The 24,191-nt window shown below is 53.0% G+C and overlaps 1 protein-coding gene across 1 annotated transcript in view; it reads left to right on the top strand.

Annotated features, from left to right (window-relative positions):
• PPARGC1B (PPARG coactivator 1 beta) overlaps positions 1-24,191 on the top strand; it is a 111,394-nt gene that overhangs the window by 85,504 nt on the left and 1,699 nt on the right. The window contains exons 3-11 of the mRNA XM_059062201.2: positions 4,765-4,980; positions 8,594-8,710; positions 10,476-11,610; positions 12,534-12,570; positions 13,091-13,164; positions 14,318-15,098; positions 18,264-18,339; positions 20,384-20,505; positions 23,139-23,293. Of these exons, the coding sequence (XP_058918184.1) occupies positions 4,765-4,980; positions 8,594-8,710; positions 10,476-11,610; positions 12,534-12,570; positions 13,091-13,164; positions 14,318-15,098; positions 18,264-18,339; positions 20,384-20,505; positions 23,139-23,293 (2,713 nt within the window). The remainder of the gene's footprint in view (positions 1-4,764; positions 4,981-8,593; positions 8,711-10,475; positions 11,611-12,533; positions 12,571-13,090; positions 13,165-14,317; positions 15,099-18,263; positions 18,340-20,383; positions 20,506-23,138; positions 23,294-24,191) is intronic.

The raw sequence follows: 24,191 nt of genomic DNA, 5'->3' as shown, positions 1-24,191 counted from the left end.
TTATCATATGAATAAATCCTTTGACACCAGCTGTCATGTTAGTCCCTCCCGAGGCAGGTGGTCGGTCACTTCTTCTCTGGGCTCCCATCCTGTGTACGTGCATGCCTGTGACCTTTAGACTTCGAGCTCCTTGAGGACAAACAGCGTTTTGTTCTTCTGTGGGGCCCTTGTGCATCGAAAAGACTCAATCATATGTGTTGAATGAAGAAACTGATTGTAATAGTTTCCTTCCTGCCAAGGACCAGACGTGACCCATTCCAGAGTCCTTGAGCTGGGATACAGGGGCCAGAGGTTCTAATACCCCCTCTGCCACTAACTGGGACAGAGTCCTTATCTGACCAGTGGCAGTCATAGAGCCATGCTGCCTTGTGTCAGCGCCGTGTTCTCACAAGTCAGGTGGTACCATCACTATGGAAACAGACAGAGTGGAGAACAGCTACCCTTACAAGAGTTGACAACTGCTTGGGGGCAGGGACAGTGCGTTCTGTTTCTGTGTGCCCAGAGTCCTAGGGCCAGGGTCACAATAGGCTAAACTTAGTAAGTATTTTTGGAGGAAGCAGGTGTTTGGTTCTATCAACGTGTGCCACGTGGCCTTGGGCTAGTAGCTCCTCACTGTTGGGCCTCAGTTTCCCCAGGTGAGAAATGAGGAACGAGCATGGATCAGATCAGTGATTCTTAATCTGTTGTAGGGAGAGAGTCACTGGGTCCTTTTAGACCCTGATGACATCTGTGGACCCACCCCCAGAAAAAAGGAAGGGAAACTGATTTCCTGGGTTTCCTGCACCCCAGTTAAGCCCTGGAATGGCAGACAATTTCTGAGTGTTCTTCTGGCCCTGATAGCCTAAATTCTGTCCTGTGTCATTCCTTTAAGCTCCTCTAGGCACTCAGAATGAAGCGTTCTCCCTCAGGTTTCTTGCAGGTTCCTTTTCCTTCAGCCTAAGAGAGCTCAGGAAGGTTGGGGGTGGAGCCAAGTCTATTAATATCCCTTCCTCAGCTGATTAACTCTCCATTAATTTGCGCTTTGTTTCTAAGCGGAGCCGGGAGAGCTGAGCTAACGCCCGGGAAGAGGAGAGGGGAGGCTCCCTGTGATGTATTACCCTAGGGTGCTGAGGGCACGATGCTGAGGGCACAAATGGACTTTCTTCTCAGACAGGGTCAGGACCCCCAAACCTGCCTGGCTGTTCCAGAGCTGGAGCAGCCCAGGGAGGGCTGAGGAGAGAGCGGGGGAGACCTTCTGTCAGTCACTTTGTTTTTACTCAACCTGCTGGAGCTCCTTGGGGTCTCTGCCATCTGGCATTCCTTTCGGCACCATGCCTGGCACCTAGTAAGTCCTTGACCATCGTCCCCAGCCACCCCTGACTTGCTGTGTGACCTTGGCAAGTCTCTTTCCGGGACCTTCATTCCCCCCACCCCCAAAAGAATGGCAAATAGGCTTCCTCGTGAGTTCCAACTCACGAGACATATCAGCAGTGTTGCCTGGAGGGTTGTGTTCAGAAAGGTGGAAGGAACAAGAGCCGCATTGGTTAGCGACATGGCGAGGTGTGGGGGAGGGATGGGGACAGTAGCACGCAGGCTGCATGTTTGGCATCCCTGGTCACTCCGTGATCCCTGAAGGCCCTTCCAGCTCTGATAGTTGTGAAAATTCAGAATATCTCTGGGCTATGCTTCTCTCCCTGTGAAAGAGGGAACCCTCATTCCATCCAGTGCTGATGACATCATTTCTGAATAACTTCCCTCTTGAATCTGTTTTTTTTTTTTTGCGGTATGCGGGCCTCTCACTGCTGTGGCCTTTCCCGTTTCGGAGCACAGGCTCTGGACGCGCAGGCTCAGCGGCCATGGCTCACGGTCCCAGCCGCTCCGCGGCATGTGGGATCTTCCCGGACCGGAGCACGAACCCATGTCCCCTGCATCGGCAGGTGGACTCTCAACCACTGCGCCACCAGGGAAGCCCTTGAATCTGTTTTTTGAGACACTAACCTCAGTCTCTCCCCAGTGGTCAGAGTTCATTGTTTGGTTCACTCATTCTTCCATTCAGCAAATCTGCCTGGAGCCTCCCATGCCCCAGGCACTGAGCTAGACCCAGGAACATTGCACAGAGCCCCTGTGTCACTGCCTCCAAACTGGCCTTCCTAGTAGCCTTTGGAGGGAAGCCAACCAGGGATCCTGTCTTCCCGTTTACCAGAAGTCAGCAAGGCTTAGAAGAGGGAAATGACTTGACCAGGATCACCCTGTCAGTGTCAGAGCTGCTGCCACCCTCAGCCCCAAGAGTGGTCCCTTGAGCCCCAGCTCCCAAGATCTTAACTCCCCATCAGGCTGGGCAGATTGCTCTGGGAACACAGGGTTGGGGTTCTGGCCTGAGGATGGGGATGAGGGGCTGCCACTTGAGCCCGATTGCATTCCCGAACCAGAGTTCTTGGGCCTGGATCTGCCCTTGGACTCCCATCCCCAGGGCCCAGGTCAGGCTCAACCAAAACCTTTTGACCTTTTCTTTTATTCTTAGCTCTGTTCCAAAATTACAAACACATTTTTTCTCTTCTCCCCATGCCCTCCCTTCGAATTACTCAGCTGCTGCTCGGGCTGCAAGGCCTGGAACAGATTTCGTGCAGCCAAAAGGCCATCACGACATGCGTATTTCAAATGAACTTCCTGAAGAAAGGATAAACATCCTGACCTGGGATGGGAAAGAGTGCTGGGGAAGGCATCATGTGACAGAATTGCCTCCTGCCAGAACAGGCCCAGCAGCCAGGGTTTACTGAATGAGGCACTTGGTGCCTCACCTAATAGCAGTGTGATCTCTGTGCCCCAGGGCCGGTGGGCTGGTATCTGTCGGTGGGCTGGGAGTGTGCACGCTGACCCTCGTGTTATGTCTGAGACATCAGGGAAGGAAGCTTCTTGGTTCATGTGTGTGTGCTGTGCTCCATGTAAGCCCTGCCTCTGCCCTGGATTTGCTGTGTGGATGAATGCAACGTACCCAGGACACATTGGTCAACCTCTATGAGCCTCAGTTTCCTCAAATGCAAAATGGTGATGGGAATAGTATCCTTCCCCGCAGAGGTTATTGTGGGGTTTACCTGAGGCAGTATTTACAAAGCCTCTCTATTCCTCTCATCAGCCAAATTCTTTGTCCCTGGCCTTGGCACTAGGTTTTCTCTCTGCCTGGAATCTTCTTTCCTCAGCTCTTTGCCTGGCTGGTTCCTTCTCATCTTTCAAGCCTAAGTTTCAGTATTAGTTGCTCAGAACAGCCTTCTTTGACCACTGTAAATAGCCTATGAATCTTCACCACCTTCTTATTCTCCATCACAGCTTCCTTTTATTTTTTTTCTCAGGCTTTCTCACTCTCTGAAATGATCTGATTTTGTTTCCTTGTTTAATTCTTTTCTCCACTGGAGGGTAAACTCCATGAGGACAGGGACTGTACCAGTCTTGGGATGCTGTGTCACCAGTGCCCAGACAACACCAGGCACAGAGTAGCCATTCAGTACATATGTGCTAGGAGAAGTGGGGGGGGGGGGAAGAGGAGGGGAGGAATTCCCCACTGCCACCATCATTATCATCACCATCACCACCATCATCATCACCATCACCCCCCCCATCATCATCACCATCACCACCACCATCATCCCCACCACCACCACCACCACCACCAACATCACTATCATCACCACCACCATCAACACCACCACCACCAACATCATCACCATCACCCCCCCATCATCATCACCATCACCACCACCATCATCCCCACCACCACCACCACCACCACCACCATCACTATCATCACCACCACCACCACCACCACCACCACCACCAACATCACTATCATCACCACCACCACCACCATCACCACCAACCATCACCACCACCACCACCACCACCATCAACATCACCATCACCACCAACATCATTACCATCATCACCACCACCACCACCACCAACATCATCCTCATAGCAGGAATCATAGTAGTAGTAGTAGTAGTAGTAGTGGTGGTGGTGGTGGTGGTGGTAGTAGTAGTAGTAGTAGTAGTAGTAGTAGTAGTAGTAGTAATGAGTGCTTGTTAGGTGCCAGGCACTGTTTTCTAAGCATCTTACCTATGTTAACTCAGTCCTTGACAATAACCTTAGGAAGTAGGTATTGTTACAGTTGATAAATGTGAGATCTGGGATTCAGCCCCAGTTCCAGAGCCCAGGCTCCTAGCCACTGCACTAACTGCCCCTCCATGAGTGAATGAGGCAGCAAGCCCCCGGGAACCCACAGGGGAATGGTAGCTGTTTTCCTATTGCTCTGCTTTCACTGTCACCGTTGAACCTTGAAGCTTCCAGCCTTTCTACCACCTGTCTGGGCCCCAGGGTCAGAGAGACTGACATGGGGCTACCATTGGCATAGACCAGCCTCAGGGCTCTGTCCAGGGGTTTGGACGCAGGAGGCCGTGGTGTGAAGTGGCTGTCCTTAGAGGAGGGGATGGGCGTCTCTCACGTGGACAGCCCTGGGCCTGGGGCCACATGCTGATGAGTCCAGATTGGGGCTCCTAGGCCAAGCCCCTTTCCATTTCCACCTGCTGCCTGCTCGTAAACCTCTTTGATTCTTGGAGTCCATAGCACATTTCTTGGGTATCTGCCGTCCCAGCAAACTGAGAGGATGTGAGTGGATTTGGCGGGAGGGTGATGGCAGTGCAGCTGTGTGTACAGAGCATATTTCTATACAAAGTCGCTGAGTCCAAGGCGTTGACTAACTGTGTCCCCTCTCTGCCTCTCTGCTCACTGCAGATAATCGACAGTGAGAATGAGGCCCTCCTGGCAGCACTCACCAAAACCCTGGATGACATCCCCGAAGATGTTGTGCATCTGGCCGCCTTCCCAGCCCTGGATGATGGAGACGCACCCTCCTGCGCTTCTGCTTCGCCTGTCCCCTCATCTGCGCCCCCCAGCCCCTCCCTGGAGAGGGCCCCAGCCTCGGCCCCTGAAGTGGATGAGCTCTCGCTGGTGAGAATCTGTTTCCAACTGAAGTGATGGTGATGGCTTGAGATGTGGTGTCTGGTGGTAGAGGTGGTGGGTGCTGGGAAACCAGCTCCAGCCCCTGCAGGGGTCTCCGTGCATCACTGGCAAGGGTTCACTTCAGCAGCCTGGACTGGCCATGGGAGGCCTCCCTGGGCTTTGCCTGCAACGCTGTAGGCCCTTTGGGATTTCATGGATTGACCCTAAGTGTGTGTTAAACCCCTGAAATTAAATGCAAACATTTTCCTAAAGATTATGCATACACACACAGTAAAAATTCAAGCAGGCAGTATGGATAGTTAAAAGCAAAACCTCCTTATCCATCTCATAACTGTTTTTTCCTTCCTTAGAAATAACCATGGTTACTGATCTGTTGTGTGACTTTCCTCTTTCACTTTTCTTTCTTTTTTTTTTTTTTATAAATTTATTTTATTATTTTATTTTATTTTTTGGCTGAGTTGGGTCTTCATTGCTGTGCGTGGGCTTTTCTCTGTTTGTGGCGAGTGGGAGCTACTCTTCATTGCAGTGCACGGGCTTCCGATTGCAGTGCCTTCTCTTGTTGCGGAGCATGGGCTCTGGAGCGCAGGCTTCAGTAGTTGGGGCGCATGGGCTTATGTTGCTCTGCAGCATGTGGGATCTTTTTTTTTCTGCTGTACGCGGGCCTCTCACTGTTGTGGCCTCTCCCTTTGCGGAGCACAGGCTCCGGACGCGCAGGCTCAGCGGCCATGGCTCACGGTCCCAGCCGCTCCGCGGCATGTGGGATCTTCCCGGACCGGGACACGAACCCGTGTCCCCTGCATCGGCAGGCGGACTCTCAACCACTGCGCCACCAGGGAAGCCCCGGCATGTGGGATCTTCCCAGACCAGGGCTCGAACCCGTGTCCCCTGCATTGGCAGGTGGATTCTTAACCACTGTGCCACCAGGGAAGCCCCTCCACTTTTCTTTTTAACTACAAAAGGAAGCCTCCATTATATACTGCCCTGCACCTTGCTTTTCTCAAGTGAATTGTGTGTCTTGGGAACTCTTTCAAATGAGCAGAGGTATCTCTGTTTTTTCCTTTTTGTTGGCTACGTAGTGTTCCTTCATAAGGATGTACCATACTTCTTTAACCAATTCCCTGGTTGGCAGATATGTATATTGTTTCAACTCCTTTATTGTTCCATTGCTTCAGTCTGTGTCCTGTTACTGGCCTTTGCCACTTGTAAGTGGATATGTTCCTAGAAAAGGGATTCCTTGGTGGTAGGATACGTGGTTTTTCAGTTTAGACAAGTACTTCCAGTTTGCCCTCCAAAGAGGTTGGACCAGTTCATACTTCTACCAGCAAAAGTTAAATGCTACCTGAGTGTCCATGGAATGTAGAAATGTACACATGGCATTGCAGGTTTCTAGGGAGAAGGTCTCAGCTTTTTCAGATTCCAGAGGGTTCCGGACCTCAGAAGTTGCTGAGAGCAGTTGCTCGTGACTCAGGCTTAGGATGCCAGAAAGCCAGATGTCCTGTCTTGTGAAGAACAGCACATCTGTCTTGGGCTCTTCACCTCCACACTGTAGCTCTTAGGGACTGGCGAGACTTAGCTGGAAAATCAGAGCCTGTTGGAGGTGGAAGGAGTCTTTGGTCATGAAGAGTTAGAGCCAGACAGGCCCTTGGTGACCATAAAGTGCGACTCTGGGGAAATTGAGGCCCAGCGAGGGGGGGGCCTCTCTCAGGGTCACACAGCAAGTTGGTATGCCAGCAAGGACTAGAACTCAGGTACTCTGACTCCTGGTCCAGGACCCCTTTCCCTCTTTCCCATTGCCTGCAAGTTCCCCAAAGCAGTGTGAAATATTTAGTAAGCACCTATGTGTGCCAGATACAAGCATCTGTTCAGTCCCACTGTGTGGCTCCTGCTGATAAGCGTGTGCTTCCTTTCAGACTAGAATCAGACCTCCTGGGTTTGATTCCCTGCCCCACCAATGAATGCTTATGTGTCCCTTAGACACCTAGCCTCTCTCTGACCCAGCTTCCTGGTCTGTAAGGTGGGGTTAATAATAGTGCTTATCTCAAAGGCGGTTGGGAGGAGTACAGCAGATTAATACATATATAGAACTTAGAACAGTGCCTGGTATAAAGAAGTGGCTCAATAAGTGCTATCTGAGTGATAAGTCCCAGCACAACTGGCGGTGGTGGTCATGGAACAAGAGGAATTCGGTATGGGACTCTGGAGAGGGACCACCCTGGAAGAGGTAGAGAGTGACCCTTGCTGGTCACCGGTTGTTCCCTCTCATGCCTTAGATGGCACTTTTGTTTCAGGCACTGGGCTAGGCACACAGGAAACAGATTCACCATCTAGACTCCCCGCATACCAACAGAGTTCTAGAAAGGCCCTGAGAATTTATACAGACACCCGGTTCTTAACCTGGAGACCTGGGTCCCAGAGAGTCTACCTCTGGACTAATGGGGACCCGTGGACCTCTACATATATGTGTGTTTTTCTGAGGTCAGTAGCTTCTCTCATATTCTTAGAGGGACCCCTGAATCAAAAGAGACCCAATCGTTTAGTCTACCTGCCCCTGTTTTATACACACACAGACACAGACACACACACACATACCCCCTACCTTGGAGAAACCAAGGCTGGTTTCTTGCAGTCCTTTCCCTCTTCCTCAAGGCTGGGAGAGGGAAAAGACTCGCCCAAGGTCTCACAGTGAGCTGGGATTGAACTGAATCAGAACCAGGTCCCTTGCCTCTGGTCTAAGAATCTTTTCCTGTCCACGTCAGAGAATCACAGATATGTGTGTTGGTCTGGGGTCGAGGTAGGGTGGTGTGGCTCATTCAGCTCCTAGGGGAGTGGCGAGTGGCCTTTGCTTTCGTTCCCAGGCCTTTGGCAGTCCTCCTGGGGGTCATGTCCCTTGAGGAAACACTTGATGCTGTAGCAAAAGCCCATCATGCTTCTTGACTTGTTCTCAACCTTGGCTGTGGTAGGATCCCTGGTGAAACCCCCAGGCGTACTCAGCGTTCTGCTTTCTTAGCTGGGATACACTGAACACTTTTCCTCCGGGTACAGAAGCTCAACAACTTTTATAGAAAATTTAGAAAAGCCAGACAAGCTTAAGCAGCTTCCACTTGTGTGAAAACAGCTGGCTGGGTTGGAAGTGATGTGTGTATATATATATATATTCTTGTATGATTGAATCTCACCTCATGGAAGGTCACAGAGAGTGGCGTATGTGTACTATGAGTATATGCAGAATGTCCCAATCAAGTGTGTGCATCATATTTCAACAGTAGGATGGGTAGACATCACCCAACATCTGTTTGGGTTTCTCAAGATTGCAGATATTCCTCTTAGGTTATTAACTCTCAAAAGGACTTACATTTTATTGGGATGCCTGTATGGGTTTGGGATTGTTAGACAACCTGCTTTCTGTACTTAATATGTTGGGAACATATTCTAGGTCATTAAGAGCCCTCCCCGTGTTCCACCATGGCCCTGTGATGATGGGGTCAGGGTGTGGTTGGTCCTGAGGTGCTGGCTCTGGGCCAGGCTTCTCTCTGAGGTGCACTTCCCCGTGTCTCTGGCTGCAGCTCAGCCCCGGCTCCTCTCCTCTCTGTTCCTCCCACAGCTGCAGAAACTCCTTCTCACCACGTCCTACGCAACCTCGACCTCTGACAGCCAGAAGGAAGGGACCGCCTGGCGCCAGGCAGGCTTCAGGTCCAGAAGTCAGCGGCCTTGCGTCAAGGTATTTCTGCACCTGTCCCCAGACCCACCCAGGCCTCTGGGGGTCTCTGGGGAGGGCGGTGTGCACCTTTCCGCTCTTGTTAGAGGCCATCAAGTTCAATCCACTTCCAGCTTCCCTCTTTGCTCGTCGCACAACCCTTGTCGCTGATATGCTGGGCACTGCTTGAGACCCAGGCCAGTCTGGGGTTCTAGAAAGAGCCTTGGGCTTGTTCATGTGCAGTTGACCCTTAAACAACATGGGTTTGAACTGTATGGGACCACTTACACGTGGATTTTTTTTCAGTAGTAAATACTACAGTACTGCAGGATCCGCAGTTGCTTGAACCCACAGATGCAGAGGAACCGTGGCTGCTGAGGGCTGACTAGAAGTCATATGTGAATTTCCCACTGCGCGGCTGTTCTACCCCCCGCAACCGCCACATTGTTCAAGAGTCAACTGTACCTCAGTGTTCCAGGCACTGTGTTAGATGTTGGGTTAGAGCAGGGACCAGGAGGATGTGGCCTGCCCTCAGGAAGCTTATGCTAATGAGGTGACAGAATGAAACATAAGATCCTCACTGGTACCATGGAGACCATAAGGAGTTTGGATTCCTCTTTGGGGGGAGCCATCAGAGAGCTGAAAGCTCTATCTTGAACACCCAGGAGGGGAAGCAAGTCCCTTTTCCTCCTTGGGCTCCATCTTCTGAGACTTCCAAGGAGAGGTTTCAGAGGTAATTTCCCAGCGTTCCTGTTACTCAAAGCCTGCACCCAGCCCTCCCCTCTTGTCCCCAGACACTGCTGCAGGGGACTGTTGTGGACCATCCCACCCCTAGGGGCAGAATCAGGATGGTATCTTTCTCAGACAGTGGCTCTGTGTAGGAGTCTGTCCCCTGCCTGGGCTCCCCTGGGGGGTGGACCCTGTGTCTGTGCCCCCTCGCTACTTGTCCTGGCTGACCTCCCAAAACAGAGTTCCATCCCTCATGTTCCATTCTGTCAACAGGGCAGCAGCTAAGCTCCTTCCTGAGCCAGACTGCCCTCTGGAGTGCTAGGGGGCACACCAGGGGCGTGAGACACCCTTGACAGCCAGTCTGGCCCCAGCAAAGAGACATTTGCACTGGGAGCAAAGCCCCTGTGTGGACCAGTGGGGGCAGATAAGGCTGGAGGCAGCGGTCGGGTGGGGCTACATTGCAGAGCACCCCTGGCCAGGGGGCCTCCCCTTTACCCCACGGGTACTGGCAAGATACTGAATTGTTCTTTTTCTTTTTTTAACAGCTTTATGGAGGTGCCACTTATATACCATAAAAGGCACCTGTTTTAAAAGTATGATTCAGTGATTTTTAGTAAATTTACAGAGTCGTGCAGCCATGACCACAATCCAGTTTTAGAACATTTCCATCATCCCAGGAAGATCCCTAGTGTCCCTGTTTACAGTTAATTCCTGTTCCCACGCCCAGCCCCAGGCAACCACTAATGTACTTCCTGGCGCTCTCTGAAGGCTCCGCGCAGGGGAGTGGAGTAGTCAGAACAGGGCTTTGGCAGTAAATCTAGAAAAGGCGAAATCCATAGCTAGGAGACCTGTTAGGAGGCTGGCCATTCCTTCACTCCTCATCCCCTGAGCACTGCTAAGTGCCGGGCTCTGTTCTGGAAGCTGGGGATGAAGTGGTGAAACCTGGCAATTCTGATGATCCAGGTGAGACACGCTGGGCCTGGCCAGTGGCTGCAGGGGTGGGCAGCGGGGAGAAGCAGTGTGGGTCTCCTTCCTCACTCTGGCCTCTTTTCCTCTCCAGATGGACAGCGCCCAAGACAGGAAGGCCCCCATGATGCAGTCTCAGGCCCGGAGTTGCACAGAGCTGCATAAGCACCTCACCTCGGTGCCATCCTGCCCCCGGGCTAAAGCCTGCTCCCCTGATAGGGTCCTCCAGCAACCACCACCCCTGAGTCCCTGGGTCCCTGCCAAGGAGGATGAGGAGGCGGGTCAGGACTGCCCGAGTCCCCAGCCGGCTCCAGCCTCTCCCTGGGACTCCCCAGCACCAGGCAGGGCAGACCCCAGCTCCCAGGTTTCCCAAGAGGACATGCAGGCCATGGTGCAGCTCATTCGCTACATGCACACCTACTGCCTTCCCCAGAGGAAGCTGCCCGCACAGGCCCCAGAGCCAGCCCCCCAGCCCTACAGCAGCCCCGCCAAGCAGGTCAGACCCCGGCCTCGGTGCCAGCACCCTTCCAAAGCCACCTGGGCTGAGTTCTCCATCCTGAGGGAACTTCTGGCTCAAGATATCCTCTGTGATGTCAGCAAACCCTACCGCCTGGCCACGCCTGTCTACGCCTCCCTCACACCCCGGGCCCGGCCCAGGCCCAAAGACAGCCAGGCCTCTGCGGGCCACCCCACCCCCGTGGAGGAGGTGCGGGTCGCAGCTTCACCCCAGAGCTCGGGGCCCAGACCCAGCCTGCGCCCACTGCGGCTGGAGGTGAAAGGGCACATCAGCCGGTTGGCCAGGCTGCAGCCTGAGGAGGAAGATGAGGAAGAGGAAGAGGAAGAAGAAGAAAAAGAGGAAGAGGAGGAGGAGGAGTGGGGCCGGAAAAGGCCGGGCCGGGGCCTGCCGGGGACCAAGCTGGGGAGGAAGCAGGAGAGCTCCGTGTGCCCCGTGCGGCGTTCCAGGAGACTGAACCCGGAGCTGGGCCCCTGGCTGACGTTCACCGATGAGCCGATGGTCCCCGCGGAGCCCCAACGGGCTCTGCCCTCGCTGCGCCTGGCCCCTGAGGCCTGCGACGTGGAGGGGAAGCTGGGCAGCCCCGCGGACGAGGACAGTGGCCAAGAACAGCAGCTCCGACGGGGACCCCAGATCCCAGCTCTGGAGAGCCCCTGTGAGAGCGGGTGTGGGGACACCGACGAGGACCCCAGTTGTCCGCAGCTCTCTTCTGGAGGTAGTCGGAGTCGGTGGTCTGAGAGAGGGGGCAGGGCCAGGGTGTGGCAGACCCCACTGCCCGGGAGCCAGGAGCCCTGGGTTGGGCAAATCCCTCTCCCTCTCTGGCTCTCAGCTTCCCTTCCTCTACAGTAGGCTAGTTGGGCAGATCTTCAGGAACCTCCTACATATCTCTGAGTTTCTCATCATGCATGGGCCAGGTGTCCTTAATGAACAAGGAACAAGATGCCTGCCTTCTTGGGGCTTGTGTTTCAGTGGAGGAGACAGGCAATCAAAAAGTGAGCAAGAGAGGAAAAGTGATTACAAATTGTGATAAGTGCTCTAAAGAAGACTTCCTGGGTGGCAATGTGATGGAGGATATGAGTCTATAAATTCAGCTCCACAATGAAGTGGCATTTTAAATGGTAACAATAGTGGGGATAATAATACAGCAGTTATCTGTTATGCACTCGCTGTGCCAGGCTTGGTCTAAGACTTAACACAGATTATCCCCATTGATCCTCACAGGAAGCCCGTGTGGTGGGTGCTGTTATAATTCCCATTTTAAGACGCAGAAACAAAGGCACAGAGATAGCTCATGGTCAGTTCAGCTAGTTGGTCCTGCATCTGTCTGGGGCAGAGCCCACAGCCACTGGGCTTGGAAGCTGGAATGCTTCACCATTGTGCTACACTGATTGGCCAGAAGGGGTCGCCCTGGTGCCCGTCAACTCTGCAGAATCAGTAGATCCGCCAGCTGTTAATGTTGCTGAGTCTGGGGGAATGAAGGTGGATTTGAGTTGTTCTGCCAGAGTCCCTAAAAGTGGCAGAGGGTCACACGCCTGGAAGAAGCTGTGCTTGGTACCGATGAAGTTCAGAGGGAAACATCTGCTAGCCATGCCATGTTAGGAAAAATCTTATTTTTTTTCTTTTTTGTCTTCTTTTCAGACTCTCCCAGGTGCCTCATGTTGGCCTTGTCGCAAAGGTAGATTTTTAGAAATTGTTGATTTATGACTCCAGGAGACCTTATCTGGTTGGGTGTAGGGTGGTTCATCGGCCCCTGAGCCTGGTCCTGTCCCCACATCCCTGCCCTCATTGCCATATGGGACTCTCAGGATCTGGGCTCCCTTGAAAGGGAGTTTGTTTTTAGAAGCAGGCCCAGGAGAAAGGTAGAGAATTTCATGGGGAAAAGTTGACAATGCTGTGTGGCTTTGGGCAAGTGTCTTCTCCTCTCTGGGCCTCAGGTGTTCCATCATAAAATAAGGAGGCTGACAATGCCTGTCCTGTCTCCACCTCCCTCAGTTCTCTCCCGTGTCTCCTAAAAGAGCTGTACAGCTTTGATTTCCTCCAACAACCAGGAGAGAGTTCCCCTGAAAATTCTCCCCAGGCATCGCTTTTGTGGGCAGCAGAACCAGGGTCTGGCACAATGTCCCCTTGCCTTCCTGCCATGCTCAGGGAGGTGGAGCCTGCTGCTGACTGACTTCTCTCCTTCCTGTGCTCCCCAGCCCCACTGGCGACCCTCCTTTTGGCAAGAAGAGCTTCGAGCAGACCTTGACGGTGGAGCTCTGCGGCACGGCAGGTGAGCCGGGGGCTCAGCTGGTGGGGTGCCCTTGGGGACGCAGCCCCTCGGGCATTTAGGGAGTACCCCATCAAGCCTTCCTTGCCACCGCTGCACAGGCTACGCCGGGTCTTGAGCTACACATTGAGGGCGTTATAAGGAGAGTCAGGGCCCAGGCTCAGCTGTTTAGCTGCCAACAGTTGGCACATGACCTGACATAAAAAGAGACACGTGTCTTCCCCTGAAGGAGCCCACAGTCTTATGTGGGCAACAGACTCACACCATGACAAGTACTGTTTGATATGCGCTTGTTCCAAAGACCGTGCAAGAGCTCTGGGAGCACGGAGGAAGGGGAAGAGTGGGAAAGGGCAGGATGTGGCCTGAGAAGATCCACAAAGTACCCAGAGCAGCAGGCATTTGAGCTGGGCTTGCAGGATGCATAGAAGTTGGAGAGACAAAAAAAAAAAAAAAAAGGGAAGGGTATCCCCGGCCACAGAATTGGCATGAGCAGAGGCACAGAGGAGCAGCAGTATAGGTGCATCAGAGGAGACTGGCCACCCGTTGTTGCTCTGTGGCAGAACTGGGGGGTCAGGCAAACACAACCCCCAAAGGCTGAGAGGAATGCCAGTCCTAAGGGGTTCGTCTAGATCCCGTGGGCTTCAGGAGCACCAGAAAGGAAGAGCTCTCTGGCTGATGCCTGGGCAACGATGGAGTCCAAGGTCAGTTGCAGGACCACTAAGGTCACTGTGGTGGTCAGATCCAGGTGGGAGATTTTACCTATGGTGCCTGCCCCCTCTGCACCCTGGGAGACTTCAGAGGCATTTGGAACGACCAGTTGGGAGGGCTCGTGGTATAATTGGATGTGGAGCAGGAAGAGAGATCTTGGATGATCTGGAGGCTTTGGCTACCATTGCCAGACTACAGAAGGGACGGCAAATGGCTTTCATCACATGCCAGGTCTGAAAAATTATTGATGGACTGTGTGAGAAGGAGTCCCAGGCTACGGTCCAGGCTCAGTCAGCCGTGCAGTGATCGATAGTGATGCCTGCCATCCTTTGGATCTGGGGAGTGGTAACACATATGCTACTTCTCTGCCATCCCAAACTAGGGTTTCAGTGTTCCTTGGAGAAGTGATCTGTCTCTGCCTCACATATGTTTCCTTCTGCTTTGGTAGGACTCACTCCGCCCACCACTCCTCCATACAAGCCCACAGAGGAAGACCCCTTCAAGCCAGACATCAAGCACAGCCCAGGCAAAGACATAGCTCCCACCCTGGAGGTTCCCCAGCTCGGGACTGCTGCAGAGGCTGCCCACAAGCCAAAGAAGCACCCAGAGCGGAGCGAGCTCCTGTCCCACCTGCGGCATGCCACAGCCCAGCCAGCCTCCCAGGCTGGTCAGAAGCGCCCCTTCTCCTGTTCCTTTGGAGACCACGACTATTGCCAGGTGCTCAAGCCAGATGGCGCCCTGCAGAGGAAGGTGCTGAGGTCCTGGGAGCCATCTGGGGTCCACCTTGAGGACTGGCCCCGGCAAGGTGCCCTGAAGGCTGAGGCACGTGCCTCTGGCAGAGAGGAAGACGGGAGCTATGATGTCGGTGCCCCCGCCAAGGACAGTACGCTGCTGAGAGACCACGAGATCCGCGCCAGCCTCACCAAGCACTTTGGCCTCCTGGAGACAGCCTTGGAGGATGAAGACCTGGCCTCCTGCAAGAGCCCTGAATACGACACCGTCTTTGAGGACAGCAGCAGCAGCAGTGGCGAGAGCAACTTCCTCCTAGAGGAGGACGACGAGGAGGAGGAGGATGAAGAGGACTCAGGGGTCAGTCCCCCTCGCTCTGACCACTGCCCGTACCAGAGCCCACCAAGCAAGGCCAGTCGGCAGCTCTGTTCCCGCAGCCGCTCCAGCTCTGGCTCCTCATCCTGCCGCTCCTGGTCTCCAGCCACACGAAGGACCTTCAGGTATGGCTAGACGGGTGGCCTCAGGATGGATGGTGGACCACTGAGGAACCCCCAGTTTCAGGGTGTCAGGGGAGAGAGGAGCCCTGAAACTGGGGCCGCGTCTCCCTGTGTGGTCAGTGTCCTGGTCGGAGGCCCTGGAGGTGGACTCCTTGGGGAGCTGTGGGCAAGTCCTGTATCCAAGCAAAGCCTCTGCTGTGTGGCAGTCAGGCGTGGCCCAAATCTCCTGGCCTCGGGCAAGGAAGAAAACCCACTTTCTGGCCTATTGGTGGCCTGATATCTAAATGAACTGGCCCCTTATTCATCTGTTTCTGTTTTTATATTTGTAAAATGGATACGTTTTTGTGTAAACGTATACAGTTAACCCTTGAACAAGGCGAGGGTTAGGGGCACCTGTCCTCCCTACAGTCAAAAATCCCGTGTAATTTATAGTCGGCCCTCCTTATCCGTGGTTCCTTCGTATCCACAGATTCATCAGCTGCCGACAGTGTAGTACTGTAGTATTTACTGTTGAAAAAAATCCCAACGTAAGGGGATCCACAGAGTTCACATCCATGTTGTCCAAGGGTCAATATACCCACACAGTGTAATACCTATGTGTTGTTTACATGTGAAAGCAAGATTAGCATAATTCTAATCTATGTTCAAAAAAAATACCGGGATTTAAAGCAGTGATAAGGTTTATTCCCATTTCTCAGTGCTGCTGAGTTGCACAGTGTCTTCCGGCAGTCAGCCGCCCCCGCGGGAGCTCTTTAACCTTCGCACAGGGATGGTGTGTCATGAGCCTGTTTGCTCGTACCATCGTTGCTCACTGAACCGGACTGTAGAAGGAGCTGGTCCAGAATTCCGTGGGGGGCTGGGCAGAAAGAATGGAAGTCTGGCATATTTTGGTGGAGATAGATTGCTTCTCTCCCTGCTCACAGCAGGACCTGGCTCTTCCTGGGGGAGGCCTGAGGAGGGTGGGTGCAGGTCCCAAACCCTCTGCCCGAGATGCACCTGAGTGGCCACCAGATGGTGCTCTTGGGTCCGGAGCAGTGCAGAGTCCCCAGGAAGCCTCGTTACCACGCAGATGGCAGGGCCCCCACCTCCTGAATGTCTGGTTTTGTAGGTCTGGGGGTGGAGGTGGAGAATTTGCATTTCTAACAAGTTCCCAGGGAATGATGACGTTGTCAGAGTGCCATGCTCTGAGAAGCAGAATTCAGGTAATAGAAAGATACCTTTTCTTAGGAAAATTCCGCTTTATATTTCCTCATCTATACCAGTAGCTCTTAACTGAAAATCGGATTAAAAGCAAAGCCTCCTTTCCCCATTAAAATGAGCATAGACGTCTAACTGAGCATTCAGTTTTAGGGGATTTGTGGACTCCCCAGACACTAACGTGCTGACGCCCTGAACGATCTGTCACTCGAAATGAACTTATTTTGAGCAATTTCTCTAGACCTTCTACATAATAAGCCAGGACGATCAGTCAGAGCCATCTTCCGTCAGACCTCTCTGAGCCCTCCTTCCAGCTCCGTTCTCCTTTTTCCAGGGGTCGCTGTGAGCTAGCCCACCTGTGTTCTCATTAGGCAGTTTCCTCTGCAGCATCTGCTCAGAAGCTGCCACGGTTCTTGTCCTGTTGAAGCGCATCCCCCAAGGCAGGAGCTGGAGTTTCTTGGCCTCCTACCCCTCCTGAGCTGTTCAGGGCCTGTACCCATGGGCTTGTCTGCAGAGTTGGGGGCCTTTCTCAAAACTCCCATGGATTCTCCTTTTCCCCTTCTCCATTTTGGGCCAAGTTCAAGGCTGGCTTTCTCTGCCACTGGAGAAAGTTAATTGGTTAAATGGTTCCTCCTCAGCTGCCTGGCAGAGCTTGGTGGCTGGTAAACCTGAAAATCTAGTCATCAGTCTTCTCCAGACCAGCATTTCTTTACCTGTGCTTCTGCTCCAAACAACAGTCAACAGGAAGCCCTTTGAGCTGGTTTAACAAGCCCTACAGCACCTTCCAGTCACTCTCAGCTCTTCATGGGGGGAGGCTGCCAATTCCATTGCAAATGGATGATGATACTATTATTGTATAGTACTTTAAAGTTTGCAAGTCACATCCCTTTCTTTTACCCTATGTGAGCTTCACAGATGCACTTGGAGGGTGCGTCTGCCTCTTATCCCCATTTTATAGATGAGGAAGCTGAGGCTCAAAGATGTTCAATAGAAAAATATAGCCAGCAAGTATTGAGCTGTTCCTGGGCTAAGGATTTATGGGCATGTTCTGATTTGATCCCCCCAAATGGCCTAGGAAGCAAATACAATTGATTCTCCCTAGTTTACAGGTGAAGAACTGGAGCTGAGGTGGCTTAAGTAGTCAGCCCAAGGTCACCAGCAGGGAGGTGGTAGAGTCAGCATTGGAACGCTCTCTGATTCCGGAGCCCCTGCTCTCATCCTCTGCTTGATTCCCAAGGACACAGACAGCGTGTGGCAGAGCTGGGACTCACCCACGCCTTGCTCCTTCCACTCCAGCAGCCTGGCCCTCAGGAGGAGAGGGCAGTGTGCAGACACTCAGGAGGGTGCAGGCGTGCGGCACCCAGGAGCCTCTCAGGCTGTGCATCTAGGCTGACTGGGCCTGTGGCCCCCAGGACCTGGGGGCTGTGATGGCTGCTGGGGTTGCTGCTTGGCCAGGCTCCAACCACTGGAGGGAGAGCAGTGGGTCTGGAATCAGCCGACCTCCCACTATAGCTCTGGCTTCCTTACTTTTTAGCTTTGCATGAATTTCATCCTGAACCTGAGCCTCGGTGTTTTCATCTGGAAAGTGGGGAAACATGAGACCTCAGAGGATGTTTTTTTTTCCATCAGGTCAAATACCATAATGAAGCGAGAGGGCCTTTCCACCCCCGTTGGCATAGAAAGGTTCACAAGGGTTATGATTAGCAAAGTGGTAGTTCTCAGTGATCTCATCCCAGAAGCTGGCAGAAGGTATGTGTCGGTCACATGTTCAGACCCACAGGCGACCCCGGGCGGTCACCGCTGAGGGGGAAAGCCAGGCTCCCTCAGGCGGGCCTTCTCACAGTCTTGCCCTCACGAACGGGTCCGAAAGAAGCGGAGGAAGCATCCCTTGCCTCCTGAGCAAGTCCTTCCCCCGTCCCCCTGTGGTTCCTGCCGAGAGTGAGTGCCTCTGCTTTGCTTGTTCACTGACAGATGTGAGAGCAGAGGGTCGTGTTCAGACAGAACGCCAAGTGTCCGGCACACCAGGAAGCGGCGGGAAAAGGCCATTGTAAGTGAAATGGGGCCCCAGAGCCCAGAGTGAATGGGGATGAGCAGGGACATCAGGAAGTGCTAGGGCTTCGTAGAGCTGAAGCCCTTTGAGGTCATCTGTGGCCTGCAGGAGATAGTTATAGTTCTCTCATTTAAAAAAGCACAGGGGTCACCAAAGGGCATCAGAGGTGGCACCATGCAGAATGCAGCCAAAGGACCGGCTGGGAGGCATGCAGCTGCTGAGCATGTAGGGCTCAGCATCAGAGGCTTGACAGGGCCCGAGGGACAGGCGGTGATGGGGGAGCAGAGCCGACCCTGCTTCCACTTCGGTGTGACCGTCAGTTGCTCCCCAGCTTCCCTGAGCCTCAGTTTACTCATCTGTACACAGGGTCCCCCAGTGCGATCGGGGCTAAGGGACCAAGAGAGACTGGCCCTTCCTCCTGATCCGTCTCCCTAATCTTCTCCCAGAGTTAGTCCAGAGGCCAGGCTGTGCCTGGTGGACCCACTGCAAAGCACCCCGTAGGGAAAATTCATCAGGAAACTGCAGTGAGGACCTGGACTCATCTCCTCCATATCACTTAGGAAGGAAGGAAGGGAAAGTAAGACAGAAGCACGAACAGACAGACAGACTCTCACTGCATTGTCCACCCCCCACCACCACCCCGGCATGGTGCTTCACGGAAGGAAACACATGAGGTATGCATACCCCAGAGGTACGCATGCAGCTGCATGCACGCAGCTTAATCAGGTACTTAAAACCATGTGGAGCGTCTTCTTGGAATCCATGTGTGACCATTCAGCAGTTGTGACATGCCCTGTTCTAGGCACTGGATGGCAAGAGTGAACGAGACAAACAAGGTCCCCACTTCCCATGGTTGGGCCAGAAGGGAGAGAGAGACAACAGACTCATAAACAAAGCAATAAACACTGTAATTACAGATTGGGAGGCGCACTATGAAATTAATCACGTCATGACTAAAATGTCTGAAACAGTCGTGTTTTGACTGGTGGGGCTGATGTATTTATATGGTCGTCTAGGAGGGGCATCTTCAAGGAGCTGGGCCCCAAGGGATGAAGGGAGCCAAAGAAGCAAAGATTCTGGAGGACAGTAGGGCAGAGGCAGGAAAGAGCCTTGTGAATTCAAGGTGCCGGAGGAGGCTGGGAGAGGACATTGCTACATGCAGCTGAACCTAGGCCATCCCAGGGAACATGCACAGTTCCTGTGACCGTACAGCAGCGCCCTGCTGTGGACTGCGGGCCCGTGCTTTCCTCCCTGCCCTCAGTGGCACAGAAGGGGACGGCTGGAGAATCACAGGCCTTAACCTGTTCTGGACAAAGCCCATCTAAACCAGAACCTGGTGATTTTGCCCACAGGAGCACAGCTGGAGTTTCTCCAGCAAATCAAAGCCACTCTTCCGATAGCTGTGGCTTTAACTTCCAATCACAGATGGTAGAGGAGGAGGGGAGGTTCCAGCTGGGCTTCCCCTCTCCTCTCCCGCTGCTGGGCAGTTCTAGGGGCCTGGAACCAAGCTCACCTGAAGGTCACCTCTTGGTCACAGTGTCTACACAGTACCCTGGCAAAACCAAAGATGATGGTGGCTTCAAGCCCTATGCCCCTGTCCCATTGCTTTTTTCCCAGCCCCACTCTAACCCGTAGCGACCTGGCCCCCAGTGCTCATCCATTACCATCCTCGGACCTCCCCCACTACCAGGAAGAAGTCAGACTCAAAACAAATACAGAAGCTACTCAGTGTGCAGTTACATCAATAGTGATGGCTCCCTCTCCCGTCTCCGCCCAGTCTCTGCTCATTCCCTTCAAGTAAACAGCTGCTTCCTTTGGGGCCACTTCCCCATCCGATGCTAAACAGCCCCCTCCTCTCACAAGGCAGGTCCTCTGGGATAGCGACCGTCATTGTCCTCTCTCTGACTCCAGCCCCAGCTGGTGTCGCTTGCTTAGCCAGGTGATGTGGACTGGGGACGAGGACTCCATGGGAGCCCACCACCAAGGGGGCTCCAGGAAGCCAGGCAGTGATGACGGGTCCCTCTGTGTCCCCCTCGGGCAGGGTGAAGGCCGTGTGGTGTACGTTCGAAATCTCTCCAGTGACATGAGCTCCCGTGAACTGAAGAGGCGCTTCGAGGTGTTTGGCGAGATTGTGGAGTGCCAGGTGCTCACGAGAAGCAAGAGGTGAGTCAGGCTCTCGCAGAGGAGGGGAGTGGAGGGCACAGAGGTTCCAGTTCAGGTCTGGAAGCATAAAAGATGCCTGAGAAGATTTGCAGAACAAATCTACTGCCAGTGCAGGGGAAGGAAGGACCGGTAACCATCATGCAACCCAGTAATAGCAGGGAACATGTACTGATAATTTGCTAAAGTGTGAGCCAATTTCCATGCATTCTTATACTTAACTTTCCAACTTGCCTGTGACATATGCACTCTTACTCTTTCTATTGCTCTCCTTTCTGGGGAGCTCAGACAAGTTAACTGAACAGCTACCCAGTGGCAGAGCCAGATCTGCAGCCCGTGTGTCAGCTTCTGGTTTTCCATCCTAGACCCTGGTACAGGGCTGTGAAAAGCTCCTGGTGGCTGAAGGCACGCTTGCATTGCAATCTTACTTCGCTGCAAGCCCCATGCCGCTCCATCCCTCTCTTCCTCTGCAGCTGCGGCCCAGGTGTCTCACTCACCTGGGGAAGCAGTGTTTCATCTGTCAGGGCATCTGCAAGAATAGGTTGCATATAAATGCACAACTTAGATGTCAAGGCTTTGTCGGTTTTGAAATAATTCTAAAGTATCTCCCATTATACTTGCAAACTAAGGTATTAAGTTTTTAAAATTCTAATTTAATAATAATTTTTAAAAACTTTAGCGAGAAAATAGTTTCTGCATAAGAATCATTACACATCTCACATCCCTTAGGGTGGCTACAGAAAATAACAAGTGTTGGTGAGGATGTGGAGAAATTAGAAACTTGCGCACTATGGGTGGGAATATAAAAGGTGCAGCCACTGGGTATGGAGATTCCTTAAAAAAATTAAACATAGAATTACCATTTTATCCAGCAATTCCTCTTCTGGGTATATAATCAAAAGAATTGAAAGGAAGATCTTGAAGAGATATTTGCACACCCATGTTCATAGCACCATTATTCACAATAGCCAAGAGGTGAAAACAACCCAAGTATCCGTTGACAGGTGAATGGATAAACAAAATGTATATGCATGCAATGGAATGTTAGTCAGTCTTAAGAACGGATGGGCGTCAATCCTGTCACATGCTACAGCATAGATTAACCTTGAGGACATTATGCTAAGTGAAATAAGCCAGTCACAAAAAGACACATATTGTGTGATTCCGCTTACATGAGGGATCTAAAGTAGTCAAATTCATAGAAACAGAAAGTAGAATGGTGGCGGCCAGGGGCTAGGAAGAGGGGGTATAAGGAGTTGTTGTTTAATGGGTACAGAGTTTGTTTTGCAAGATGAAAACGTTCTGGAGGTCTGTCGCACAAACTTAACACAACTGAACCGTACACTTCAAGTTGGTAAATTCTATGTTATGTGTTTTTATCACAATTTTTAAAAAAAGTCATTACACAAATAGAACTGTTTTAAGTTCTGTGCAGTCTTCAGGATGTCCAATGAAGATAACCTGTAAAAACAAAGCAATCAAATCAATCTCTAAGGAGAAGGGTCAATTTGTTAAGATTTTAAAAGCATGCATGAGTCTCAGACATTTAAAGAATCAGAAGGGTCCCAACTTTGGCCTGATTCAGAGAGGTGTCAGGAAATGTGATAGAGCTGAGTGTTTACAAGGCATCTGCTGTCACTAGGCCTGTGCTGAGTAGTAGGAGGGTCCACATGGTCGCTGTCCCTGAGGAGTCTGTCTGGCAGATGGGTAGGTCAGGGTTCGTTCTCTTGTAGTTTGTGGAACTGATGAGTCAGGGGTAGAACTGACTTTAGGTCCCCCACACCTCGGCATCCTTCTCAGGCAGGCTTCCCTCCTGGTAGCAAAGTGGCTGCCTCCAGCTCTAAGTTTGTCTCCTACTCGGGGAAGCAGGAGTCTCCCTCACAGTTCCAGCAGAGACGTGGGATGGAGTCTTTGGGGTTCTGCTTTGGCTGACAGGTTCATCCTTGAACAAATCACTGTGGCCAGGGAGGGCCACCGTTGTGTGACTTAACCCTGACGCCCTGAGCCCAGCTGAGCACAGGGCGCTGTTGTCAGAGGAGAGGGAGTAGAGGCTGAGCAGGCAGACACGACACGTCTCCCATGAAGGATGAGATGTGTACGGAGTACCATCGATCTTAGGGAAGGTGAAGGCCAAGTTAGCAGCCAAGGAAGGGCTGGCTGAGGCTGGCTTTGAAGGGTGCGCGACTGGTAGGATGGGGGCATAGGTGTGGCAAATCCTAGAAAATGGGAATCCTGAGGGAAATAGAGGGGAGCGTGAAGAGGATCAGCTTTCGTGGCGGGAGGCCTGAGTTTACTTCCCTGCTCTGCCACCTGTCTTTGGGCAAATTCTGAACTCGGAGCCTGTTTCCTCACCCCAGAGTGGGGAGATGACAACAGCCCCCCATCACAGGGGTGTCTGAAGAGCGTGTGGGGCGATGGGTGGTGGCCAGCCCAGGGCAAACATGCAGTAAATTGCCTGCTCTTACTATTGCTCCCTTGTGGAGGTCAGCCCTGTGACTGTCATTGTGTCTATCGAGGGGCCATGCGAGACAGTTACGGAGTCATCGTGGCTTTCCGCTCCTCACCTAGTGGCGGGTGGTCTGACGGTGTCGACCGAGCTGGCCCAGTGACGCGCTCCCCTTGTCCTCTCCCCCCAGAGGCGAGAAGTACGGCTTCATCACCTACCGGTGTTCTGAGCACGCCGCCCTCTCTCTGAGGAACGGCGCTGCCCTGCGGAAACGCAGTGAGCCCTCCTTCCAGCTGAGCTACGGGGGGCTCCGGCACTTCTGCTGGCCCCGCTACACTGACTATGGTGAGTACGTAGGCCCCGCACATCCCAGTCAGACCCAAAACGTCAGGGGCAGTGACCTCCTTTATTGAAACCTAAAGCCCCTTCTGGACACGGCTCCCACACCCAGACTCCCCTGTGCTGGTGAGTATAACTTGGCAGCCACTTGGCCCGGAGGCTGGCCTCTGGTGCATCTTGTCCTGTGCCAGGACTGCTACCAAAGAGATGAAGCCTCTCTCGTGGCCTCTTGGAAGGTCCAATCTCGTGTTCACAGCCACCTGGCAGAACCATGGCTTACCGTCCCTTTGACCTCACAGGGCCAGTAGCTGACCTGCCCCCTTGAGGGGCATCCACAGCAGCCCCGACAGGCAGCAGCCTTGTCCATTAATGGGCTGCAGTGAAATTACTGTCAGCATGCCTAGTCATCTGGGGACAAGTCAATGAAGAAGGACAAAGTACCATTTAGGAGAGAGTTCTTTGTACGGGAGGGTCTGATGCAGCCTCCAGAGTGCAGGGCTGAGTGTCAGGAGACCCCGGAGGTGCCCGGCCAGGCAGTGCTCCTGACCACATGTCCCCCGTGGGGACCCAGTTCCCTGGCCGTGCGCTGAGCGATTCATAGTTTCGTTGGCTGCCTTACGTGACCTCCGCACTGATTTCCTAATGGGCAAGAAACTGTTAAGGGAAGTAGAATTAGAGGCTTTTGGAGCTGGAAAGGAGCTCTGGGGGACTCTGCTTCAGGCCTCCCCATCCTACAACCAGGGCGGCCGAGACCCTGAGAAGCTGCTCACACGGCAGAGATGTCCCAGCAGGAGGGCAGAGCTGCTGCCCGCCACCCAGTGATCTCTGAGGCCTCGGGCCGCGTCCGCTCTGTGGTGCTGACCCAGGCGGCAGATTTTCTGGTCCGCTGGCCTTTCTGAGCTGC

The sequence above is a fragment of the Kogia breviceps genome, chromosome 4 (genome assembly GCF_026419965.1).
Source record: "Kogia breviceps isolate mKogBre1 chromosome 4, mKogBre1 haplotype 1, whole genome shotgun sequence".
NCBI classification, from domain to species: Eukaryota; Metazoa; Chordata; class Mammalia; order Artiodactyla; family Physeteridae; genus Kogia; species Kogia breviceps.
Note: the sequence above shows the minus strand (reverse complement) of the source record. Positions and strands in the feature narration are given on the sequence as shown.